We start from the raw sequence: 12,225 nt of genomic DNA on the forward strand, positions 1-12,225 counted from the left end.
GGAATCACCTGCAGAAGGCAATTTGGCCTTTGTTCTTGCTTTTTGTGAGCTGTACCAACACCTGGGGCTAATGAGTAGGTGCTTACCAGACCAGGAGGGACTATCTGGGGGCCCAAGGCTGATTAAGCCTCAGGAGGCTGATGTAATCTATCATGGCCACTTGGTGAGGCCAATAAGAACCCCGAGCCCTGAGGCTCAGAGGAGCTTCCTGGTTGGTGATCATACATGGGGAAGGGTAGTGCATCCCTCTTTGGGACATGGAACCTCTGTGCTGTGACCCCTCCCAGACTTCACCCTATGTACCTCTTTGATTCCTTTTCAGTTGTAATGAAGTCGTAGTCATAAGTTTGGTATATTCTCTGTGAGATTCTGTGAGTTGTTCCAGCAAATTAACAAACCCACAGGGCCAGTGTGAGCCAGCAGGAGCTGTTTGGCAGTCTGAAGGAAGGTATCCTTCTAATGTGTGAGCTTTGACCTAACTCTGGTTGGCTGGGGCCCAGGAAATATTGCATGGATAGTTGGTCTGAAAGATGGTGTCTGTCTAATTTGTGAGTTCTGACCCAGCCCTGGTTGGCAAGGGTTGGAGACAGAGAGTGTGCCATGTGAGTGGCTGGTGACGAGCGTGGGGAAGTGGGAGGGTGAGGACTGAATCTATTTCTATACTTTGGGGATTAGATTCATACTGATCCTTACCACGAAGTTAGCAATGAAAGTGGGATTTACCCACGATGCCCCTGACTTAGTACAGGAGCAGAACATGGACCATAAAAGAACTTGATTGGTTTATTTAAAGAAAGTTCATTTGGATTCTGGACCCAAGCAAGTCACATGTACACATTTCACTCTATGACTCTCGTAAAGTGTTGGGTTATCATCGAGAAGGGTATGTCCAGGATAGAGCCTGGCAAGATGTTTATCTGAAAATGAGCCTATTGAATGAGGTGACCTCCAAGGCTCCTTTCAGATCTAAAATCCCACTTCAAAGGAACAGAGCCATGCTTGAGTGTCTTCGTTCACCCATGTCACTCAGTTGTCTTGGCATAGCACTGTTCTTGGAAAGAAACCAGGCAGGATAGGCCAGACCTCCCACCTGCCCTGGACGATCTGGTCACTGGTCTAGGCGAAGGGACAGCACAGATGCCCACCCCAGGTTTGAAGGGAGTTCAACTGAGCTACTGAGCCCAAGAGGCTCAAGGGGCCAAAGGCTGGGGAATGGGAGAGGGAGAGTTAGGAGGGAGTACTGTCTTAGACTACACAAACAAGAAAGATCCACCACAGCCTGGCCATGGTGCTGACTTGAGCACTGAATTATTACTAACAACTTCCTGAAAAGCCTCAATCTGAAGATAAAACTGGTAGACCACGCACATCAGGCAACAGCGTTTTGCTCTGAAGTCTCGCTCCCTCTCCCCTTAGCTACAGATACCATTTGACACCACGTTCACCTCACCTGCTCCTGCCCACCGACTCCACAAAAGCCCTCGCTTTGCCTCTTCAAGAGGTGACAGAAAAATCAAGAATAAAGGAGGCCAAATGAAGGGAATTTCTCAGCTAGGGCAACTTGTCTACATAATTTAACCACTGGCGCCCTCTGGTGTTGAAATGCCAGACCTGTCCATCTAACAAAACAGAGTGACCAGTCAGCAAAGTAGAAATGGTCTTTAAGGTCTTCCCTTATTATTTATTTATTTTTTTAAAACTCGGCGATTTCCTGGGGAAAGCTAAGTAGTTGTCTTAATATGTAATTAAAAAAAATCCCAATCACATATCAATTAAAATGGATGACACGAGACAATGACTTTGCAGTGCTTTGAAAAATCCTGAGATGTGAGGGCAAAGCTCTCCACGGAAGGAGAGCTCAGAGATAACACAGGCAGCTGCCAGGGGACCATGGGCTCCGGGATGCTGGCGGATGACACACGGAGGCTGTAGGCAAGTAAAAGAAAGTGGACACTCCATTAAAACAACCTTGAGGTTCATTCGCATTAAAGCCAACGATTGTGGAGTTGACTCCAACTCGTGGTGGCCCCATGTGTGTCAAAGTAGAACTGTGCTCCATAGGGTTCTCAATGCCTAATCTTTCAGAAGCAGATCACCAGGCCCTTCTGAGGTGCCTCTGAGTAGACTTGAACCTCCACCCTTTCAGTTAGCAGCTGAGCACCTAGCTGTTTGCACCACCCAGTGACTCCTCGTTCATATAACATGAGCCAAACGAACCATTCCAAATCCCTGCCACTTCTCACTCTGGGGCAAGGGGTATTTGCATCAGGCTGCCAAACTACTCAGTGCCCTGGGCCACCCTTTTATGGCTTCTCTTTTAAGGTTGCCTCTTCTTTTTTTTTTTTTTGCCACGATCACCACTATTTATTTCCAAAACTTTTCCATCGCCCCAAATAGAAACTCTGTACCCCTTACACCATAACTCCTCATTCTCCCTTCTCCCCCAGCCACCAGCCACTAGTAACCACTAATTGACTTTCTGTCTCTATGGGGTTGCCTCTTCTAGATATTCCATACAAGTGGGATCACACGACGTTTGTCCTTTTGTGACAGACTTGTTTCACTCAGCATATTGTTCCAAGTTCATCCATGTGGTGGCATACATCAGGACTTCATTTCTCTTTATGGCTGACTAATTCTCCATTGCAGTCATACCAGTAAGCACGGTACTCATCAACTTGTATTGAGCAAGGCACCAAAAAAAGAAATAAAAGACCCATCCGACTCACAGCTACCCTACAGGACAGAGTAGAACTGCCCCATAGAGTTTTCAAGAAGTGCCTGGTGGATTCGAACTGCCAACCTTTTGGTTAGCAGCTGTAGCTCTTAACCACTATGCCACCAGGCATAGTGCTGTAATTGGTGTACAAGTATCTGTTTGAGTCTCTGCTTTCAAGTCTTCTGGGTACCTACCCGAGGCAAGGCTACCTCTTAATGTTCGTTATCAGCTGGTTTCACCTGGATGAAGTTCCGCTTGGGATGAAACAGAGCAGCTTTGCTAGGGATTCTTCTAAAAGGAGACCATTAGTCTACTATTTTCACCCAGTTACTCATCATACGTTTGTTGAGCACCTACTATGTGCCAGGTGGGGCAGCAGTAGCAGGTTCATGCTCAAGACAGATCAGGGTTCGGGCACACTGACCTTCACTTTCTATAGCACATTCTATGTTTTTTCTGGAAAACATTGTTTCCAGTTGCCACCTTTTTATAAATGCGATTAAAGCTCAGATTGCAACGAGGGGAGTCAGGCTATTGGAAATCCTTCCAACATAATCAGATGACCTTCTGAGAACAATGACAAAGCCATGCCTGCGGGAAGTCAGGCCTACGTGTCTTCCAGAAATTTCTTTAAATTGGGATAATTTTGGCCTTGGGGGTGAGCCAGGGCTAGGTTCAATTTCATAATATTAACGTAATTCCCAGCCATGCTCAGAAATGTAGAGAACCAACAACTGTGAAGAGGAAGTTGTATAGTAGTGTGATGAAGTTGTCAGTGGCAGGGGAATGACTATGAAGAGAGAGAGGTTAGAGGGGTGGCATTATGTGGTCCCTTGGGCTCATGCTGGGGCACCAAAAGGTGACCAGAAAGACATCTGGAATCCTGGTACCACTGGAACCATCACTCAGAGTTTTCCACGGGACATGATTGGCCAGTTGTCTTCTACCCCTCAGTCCTCAAACCAAAACTCTGCCTGGATCTTCCATGCATGCTGGGGGGCGTCCACGATGGTCCCTAGGCATTGTCAGATGCTATTGCAAGGGATTCAGGATAAATTGAGAACACTCCTGCGGCCTTTCAGCACTGAACACTGAGATGCTTCCTCCCTCCCTGTCCTCTACTCATTGCTGGGTGCTTGCCTAGAACGTCCTCCCCCCTGCCCTGCTCTTCCCGTCCTTCTCCTCCCTCATTCCTCAAGCCTAATGCTCCAGCAGTCTTTCCTGACCACCTGACCTCTCCTTATCTAAGAATTTTTCACTCTTATGTCTGACTCACAGCTTGAATTACTGCTTATTATTTAGCTTTCCAAGGAGTCCTGGTGGCACAGTGGTTAAGCACTTGGCTGCTAACCGAAAGGTCAGCAGTGTGAACCCACCAGCCTCTTCATGGGAGAAAGACGTGGCAGTCTGCTCCCATAAAGATTTACAGCCTTGGAAACCCTATGGGGCAGTTCTACTCTGTCCTACAGGGTCGCTATGAGTCAGAATCAACTCGACAGCAATGGGTTTGGTTGTTTTTTTTTTTTTTTTTTTTGGTTTATTCAGCCTTTCATGTTTTATGCCCAAATAAAGTGCAAGTTTCTAGAAGACTAAAGTAAGCTGTTTCCAAGTTCTCTGGGATGCCTTGTACAAGATGGCATGTTTTCCAGTGTATTCTAGCTCTAAGGAAATTAGTAATATTTAGGCAGCAAAGAATATCAGATATACCATTGACTGCCAGAAGAATGAATAAATCTGTCTTGAAAGAAGTACAGCCAGAATGCTAATTAACAGCAAGGATGGCGAGACTTCATCGCACACACTTCGGAATGTTATCAGGAGGGACAAGTTCCTGGAGAAAGACATCATGCTTGGTAAGGTAGAGGGTCAGCGAAAAAGAAGAAGATCCTCACTGAGATAGACTGACAGTGGCTGCAACATGGACTCAAACATAGCAAGAATGGTGAGGATGGCGCAGGACTGGGCAGTGTTTCGTTCTGTTGTTCATAGGGTTGCTATGAGTCAGAATCCACTCAATGGCACCTAACAACAACAGGCAGCATAAATGACAACTCTCAGACCAGTCTCCAATAGATCACTTGGCTGCTAGTCTTAAACTCACTAAACAGGCTTTCCCGGACCATGCAGGCAATGTAGTCAGTTACCATGGCTTGATTTCAAACAAACAAGCAACATCAACAACAAAAAGACAAAGGTTGAAAGTTACTGTAGGACTTTTGGAAACCCTTGTGGTGTAGTGGTTAAGAGCTACAGCTGCTAACCAAAAGGTCAGCAGTTTGAACCCACCAGCCGCTCCTTGGAAGGCCTGTGGGGCAGTTCTACTCTGTCTTATGGGGTCACTCACTATGAGTTGGAATCGACGCTACGGCATGAGTTTTTTTAAACGGGTAGGGCTTTTATGGGTCTTTCCTCCATAAACAGTCATACCTGTGCACGAAGATGCAATGTACAGGGATTTTTGCTGCAGTATCACTTAAAACAGACAGAACACAAAAACAAGTAAACATCATCAACGGGGCAAGATTTAAATAAGGTGTGGGACACCCAGGCTGTGTAATATTAGGCAACCATTAAAATGAATGATGTAGATTTATTTGTACTGACTTGGAAATACTCCAAGATACACTGTGAAGTGTGAAAAGCAAATCACAGAACAAGGTATATAGGGTTCAATTAACCAATATTTATTGCGTGCCTACCATGTGCCAGGCACTGCTCTAAATGCTGAGGAAACAGCAGAGAAAAACAGACACAGACAAATCCCTGCCCTCGTGGAGCTTATATTCTGAAGGGTTGAGATCAAAATAAACATAATATGTAAGTAATTTAGAATATAGAAGGCAGTAAGCGCCATAGAGAGAAACAAAGCAGAGGAAGGGTGATAGAAAATAAGAAATGAGAGTTTCAGTTTATAAAGGGTAATCAGTGTGGACTGCACAGAGACGGTGACTGTGTGTGCGTGTGTCTGCACGTGTGTGTTTGTTTGTGTGTCTGTGTGTAGTGGGCAGCTGCTAAGATGGCCCCTGGTGATCCTGGCCTCCAGGTGGACATGCCCTTTTATAACTTCCTTTCATTGACTGTGGGCTGGGCTCTCTTCTAATGATTAGAAAATTTCAAAAGGGAGGGATGCCATTTTTTAGATTAGGTTACAAAAAGGCTTGGCTTCTTTTTTTGGCATCCTCGCTAATTCTCTCGCTTTCTCACTCAGAAGGAAGCCAGCTGCCCTGTGGAGAGGCCCAAGGTACTGATGTCTCCAGCCAACAGCCGGCAAGGACTTGCGGCCTGGCCACTACCACGTGGGTGAGCTTGGGAGTGGCTCTTCTCCCTGTCCAGCCTTCAGGGGAGACCACAGCCCAGATGTCAGCGTTATCTGTGACCTTATGGGCGACCCGAGTCACAGGCACCCAGCTAAGCTGCATCCAGATTCCTGACCCACAGAAATGCTGAAATAAGCAGTGTTTGTTATTTTAAGCCACTGAGTTTGAGATAATTTGTTATGTAGCAATAGATAAATAATATTCTGTGTGTGAGTGTATGTGTGCGTTGTGTGTGTGTTAAGTATTCACGCAATAAAAGGGCATAAAAAGGCCTGAGAGGATTCATACCAAATTGTTACTAGCAGTTAACTCTCTGGGGATGGAAGTGGGAAGACAATAGGAAGAAGGACCTTAATACTATATATGTGTGTGTGTGTGTGTGTGTGTGTGTGTGTGTGTGTAACCCCCCACACACGCACATACATAAAAAAAATACCCACACTTAAATCCTGCTTGAATCTTTAAGAGTGAGAATGTATTCACATAGTACTTGTTTGTTTTTGTTTTAATTCTAAAACATACAAATTAATTCTAAACATACAAATTAAAGTTGTGGCACGGGGCATCAAACAAAAAACCCATTGCCACTAGGTTGATTCTGACTCATAGGCAAGGGGCATAGCTGGTCAAAATAAAAAAAGAAAAGGTGGTAAAGGACTGACATTTTCAGAGGTTGATTAGAATAAAGATCTGTTTTCAAGTATTGTTGTTTTTAAGTATCCTAAATACTTTACATAGAGAGAGAGAGAGAGAAGGGGGGAAAAAAGTTTCTTTCTCTTGCCCTCTGGTCTTTATGGCACCTCACAGCTGCCCCAGGAGGTACAAAGCTGAGATCATCCTGTTTTCATTATGCTCACAGTGTTCGTGGAAGGCAGGAGGGCAGTTGGAGATTTAAAAAAAAAAAAGAAAGGAAGCAATCCCAGGGGCACCAGGCCAAGGTGCCTGGCGTACGATTGCCCAGTCAGGCAGGAGCAGACCAGGCGGCTCTTCCAACTCCCAACCTGTGAGCTCTAGAGCCCTTAGCTCTCTAAGGAGTTTGCCCTCAAACCCAAGGACCAGCTCTCCATTAGTTTCTGGAGAGGAAGTAATAGCATAGCTGGTGGCTCTTGGCCACTTAGCCTACGGAAGTGGCCTCAGGTCCCAGCACCATTAAGAAGGGCTTTTCCCTATGCTCCTCAGTGAGGCTTGGAGCCAGGGAGGAGATTGGGGAGAATCTCCAGGCCAGGCCTCCCCCAGTGCACCCACATGGCTGTCTCTGCCTCAGGGAAGGTGTACCGAGCTATGATCAGAGCAGGGTGGACAGGCGGGGCAGGGCCCACCTCAGACGGGGATGAGGAAAACCAGGCTGCAGCAGGCCCCTGCAGGGCAGACAGTCAGCTGGGGAAGAGGCCTGGCTTTGCTGCTAAATTGACCCTCAGTGCTAATGACTCCAAGACTGCTGTGCCCAGGACGTGAGTATGAGAGCGTTGGCAGAAGAGAAACAGGGGTAGAGAGCCTGCCACAGGGTGAGAACCCCATATCTTGTTTCAGAGATGGGAACGTAAAATCTTAGGATACTGATGCCTTTCCTGCCAAAGGGTGGCGTGGGGGAGGGACTGACAAATAAAACAAAGGCAGGGAAGGGCCCTAGGAGGCTCCCTGTGAGGGTGACAGTCAGCACAGTTAAAACAAAGTGAACGATGAGAGCATTCAAATGCTGAGACTTAGGGAAGCTAGTATTCGAAACTCTGAAGCTAATTTCTGGACCGGCTGACGATGGTTGAAGTGATCAGACAGACCACAAGGAGTCTGGAGAGAGACCTGGAGACGCTGCAGGCACTTGAATCGTAAGACAAAAGAACGGAATGAAATATTTGCCTGCTCACTTAGTGTCAGTGTTTTTCTGCCCCAGAATAAGGAGCTTGGTTTCCCAAGAACTGTCTGTGAGCAACTCCAAGGGTCTGACCCTCCGTGGGCAAGCCCAAGGGCAGAGTGGGCCCTCTGTAGGCCGAGGTCCGGGCCCTGGTTTTATGACCTTGTGGGCTTGCCCAGTCTTTCCAGTTCTCAGTTTCCCCAGAAGTAAAATGGAGGCAATTATGCCTCCTGCACCTGGCTGACAAAGGGACAGTTCTCAGAAATGGGACAAATACAACACTTGGACCTAGGTGGCTGAGGGCAAAGTGACTGGGACAATCTTATGGATCTTTCCTTGTAGACCCAAGCTCTGGTGAAACCTGCTTCTCTGAAGATAGCTGACCCTAGTCCCAGGAGTCAGGAAGAAAAGCCTGATGATCTACTTCCAAAAACTCAGTCAAAGAGAACCCTATATAGATCACAATGGTCTGATCTGCAGTCTCTCATGGGGATGGTGCAGGACTGGGCAGTTTTTCATTCTGTTGTGCGTGAGGTCGCCATGAGTTGAGGGTCAAATATGACAGCTAACAACAACAACATGTCCCAGGAGTGAGACCAGCACAAAGCTGAAACCACAGACCAGCAGGTCAAATGGATGATCTCACAACAAGACCAGGGAACCAGGAGGACAGCCCAGGATGAGGCAGCAAAGTGGAACACCTGCTGAGTCCTTCCTACTAGGAGGGTGAGGAAGAGTGTGGATCCCAGAGGGGTGTGGAGCGAGGCTCCCCAGGTTTAAACTCCAGCTTCACAGACCTAGCTACGTAACCCTGGACACGTGACTAAGTCCTGATTTCTTTACCTAAGTCATCATACAGGCAGAACCTCACTGAGGCCCAGGTAAGAGGGGCCCCCTGGGCCCATGCTGGCCTCTTCTGGCCATCCTCTGTCCACAGGGTAAGGAACCTACAGGGACAAAAAGTCTTAAGATTCAGAAAGGATCAAGAGAAATGATGGAATGGAAACCAATTACTAGCAATAGGAAGAGGGGCAAGGGGAAAATGGCCAAGTCTCACTAACAGAGGTAGAGGAGAGAAAAGACAGATGAACCTTTGTGGGGGCCCTAAACTCTGAATAGCTTTTCCCATTCAGGGCCCATGTGGCTGACTCCCTCATGACTCCTTGGGCTTCCGGGAACATATACCCTTCGCCTAGTATCCTCATTCTTTCTGCCCTTCACTTGAGTACTTGTGAGAGCATTTCCTGTCCCAAACTCAACTCACTACCTTTGCCCCCAAGCATGTTCTTTCTGTCCTGTATTTCCTATCACAGAGAATGGCAACACTATCCTTCTGTGAGCAGGTTCCCACCTTCTCACATTATGTGCCTTTACCTGTGTCATAGCACACCCATCTGAGCAGACAAAGTCACAAGTGAGACAGCAGGGAACACAGGAAGGAAGCCTAGACTCAAGAGTCAAAGCTTTTGATGGGTATGGAGTTTCGGTTTGGGGTGACGAAAAAGTTTTGGAAATGGTAGTGATGATGATCGTACAACATTGTGAATGTAATTAATGCCACTGAAATATACACTTAAAATGGTTAAGATACCAGTTTTTACGTTATACGTATTTTACCACAATTTAAAAAAAAAAAAGAAAAAGAAAAGACAAGATTCAAATCCTACTTCCTCTGTTAACAAGCTGTGTGACATGAATAAGTTATTTAGTCTCTGAGTCTCAGGTCCCTCACCTGGGACAGAAGGATAAGATCACCTGTGCTTGTGAAGGATCAGTAAGATAGCTTATGGGATAGAGTTCTGGCTCCTTCTTAAGAGTAAGCTCTGAGTCCTAGAACATGATAGAAAAACCTCAGTTCATTAAAAAAAAAAAAAAAATATATTTTTTTTTTATACTCTTTACTTATTTTAGGGCCTAACTCCAAAAATATTTCTTCCTTTGCACTCCTTAAATTATTTCTATACTTAGTATACTCATTGTCTCCCGCTAGTTACCTATCTTAATGGGTGGAGTTAAACCTTCCTCATGCTCAGTGTTTTCGTCCACAAAGTCTGGGACAGGTAGGTCCCTGCACAGGGACTGCTTAACCCGTATGCAGGGATGCTAAGGCGGGATTAACCAGAGCGTGTGCTCAATCCATTGACCAAATCTTTAACTTACCCTCTGGGCTCCGAGAACAATGATGTTTTAAAATGAGGAGTAAACCATCAGCCTGAGACCAGAAGAACTAGATGGTGCCCAGCTACCACCAATGACCACCTTGACAAGGAACACAACAGAGAGTCCCTGACAGAACAGAAGAAATGTGGGGTGCAGAGCTCTAATTCTAGTAAAAAGACCAGACTTAATGGTCTGACTGAGACTGGAGGAACCGCAGAAGACATGGCCCCCGGACTCTCTGTTAACCCAGAACTAAAACCATTCCTGAAGCCAACTCTTCAGACAAAGATTATACCGGACTATAAGCCATAAAATGATACTTGTGAAGAGTGTGCTTCTTAGTTCAAGTAGATATATGAGACTAATGGGGCAGCTCCTGTCCAGAGGCAAGCTAAGAAGGCAGAAAGGGACAGGAGGTCGTTGAATGGACACGGGAAATCTGGGGTGGAAAGGAGGAGTGTGCTGTCACGTTGCAGGGAGAGCAACTCAGGTCACATAACAATGTGTGTATGAATTTCTGTATGAGAAACTAACTTGAGCTGTAAACTTTCACTTAAAGGGCAATAAAAAAAATTGTACATGTAAAATGAAGAGTAAAAAGCATCACGCAGGCTGGGGCCTGAGGGTCAGGCAGAAACACCTTACCTTTACATTGCAAGCCCTGCCGCAAGAGGCCCCAGAGCAGGGACCCACAGTGGTCACAGAAGGTGGGGACCTTGTAGTTGTGGATACCAAACTTGTGGGGCATGTTGACGCTGAACCGCTGGGAGCCCACCTGTGGGGACAACAAAGCACGGAGTCAACCCAGAGCTCCATAGCACCCTACAGTGCATATAGTAGGAAGGCCGACAGAACTTCTTCCCCAAGAAGCCAACATTATTGTAGGTGCAGGCCCGGGCTTGGCTGATAGCGGCCCTGAGAATAAGATGAAGAGTGGATGCCCTGAACTCATTCTCTGCCACTCTGACTTCTCGAGGCCAGGCCTGATCCTCCATACATCCCGCTCCAGGACTTCAGCCACTAACCTTGCATTGCATGTCGCATACAGCAGTCAAGTTGCACCTCTTGATTGAGCCATTCACGAGATACAGGTCTTCAATTAGGGCAAATACTTATGATAAAGATTACTAACACAAAGTGGTGACTAAAGGGTGTATCGGTGCTGATCACACACCAGGCATCATTATCTCAATTGAACGTCACCATTCAGTTATGGAGTGGGCACTACTGTTATTCCTACAGATGGGCAAATTAAGGCACAGTGAGATTAAGAAACTTGCCCATTAGCTAATGATCAGTAGAGCCAGGATTTGATGTGAATTCAGAGCCAGGTTTTTCTACCACTCAGTGGCCACTTACTGCTTGTTCAAAAGAAGTGAAGAGAAGGGGGCGTGATGGAAGGAGAAGGAACTGGGAACTGGAGTCCAGGGATCTGATCTGTGGGCCTGGATCTGCCACGAACCATCTGTGAGGTCTCAGGTAAGTGCCCTGACTCCATCAGACCTCAGATTTCTCACCTAGCAGATGACCGTACCCCATCCCACCTAACCTCACAGAATTGTGGGAGTCAGTGAGAGAACAGTGGAAGAGAGCGGAACAATGTGTGCTGCCTGGAAACCTGCAGGGGTTCGCATCAACTCGCAGTTGGTGACGTCCTTGAGGACAGGTGTGTTATTCCTCTTGGTTTCCATAGTAAAGGTACAGTAAAGGCCTAACACACAGGAGGTGCTCAATAAATGTTCAGTGGATGAAGGAGGAAAGAAGGGAAGTCAGACAGCAAGCAAGCCATCTCTTTCTTTCATCTATTCACAAAAGTAATAACGGTAACAATGGATTTGGGTTTTAATGCAAAACCAGGAGTCAGAAGGTCCAGGTAGTGGCCTGCAATTTCAACCATGCCAGTAGAACCCCTGTTCTTTGCTGCTTTCCAGGAAGGGTAAGAGAGCAAAAGGAGACAAAAAATGGGGAATCCTGTGGATGCTACGATGCCATTTGGTCGAATTATTTTAGAAGCATGTAAAAGGTCCTATAAGTCCCGGCTTTGGGAAGCCAAATTATAAACCCACTCTCTCTTTGGGGTAATACAACTCTGACCCCGTGATTCTAATGGCTTATTATTATATGCTATTATTTCACCCAGAATTAAAAACACACCTTGGAAATCAACTGTTCTGAAC

The 12,225-nt window shown here is 46.4% G+C and overlaps 1 protein-coding gene across 2 annotated transcripts in view; it reads right to left on the reverse strand.

Annotated features, from left to right (window-relative positions):
• PRKCE (protein kinase C epsilon) overlaps positions 1 to 12,225 on the reverse strand; it is a 628,435-nt gene that overhangs the window by 212,127 nt on the left and 404,083 nt on the right. For both annotated transcript variants that reach the window (XM_064277139.1, XM_064277140.1), the window contains exon 6: positions 10,694 to 10,823. In XM_064277139.1, the coding sequence (XP_064133209.1) occupies positions 10,694 to 10,823 (130 nt within the window). The remainder of the gene's footprint in view (positions 1 to 10,693; positions 10,824 to 12,225) is intronic.

Source organism: Loxodonta africana, chromosome 26, assembly GCF_030014295.1.
Source record: "Loxodonta africana isolate mLoxAfr1 chromosome 26, mLoxAfr1.hap2, whole genome shotgun sequence".
Lineage (NCBI taxonomy): Eukaryota > Metazoa > Chordata > Mammalia > Proboscidea > Elephantidae > Loxodonta > Loxodonta africana.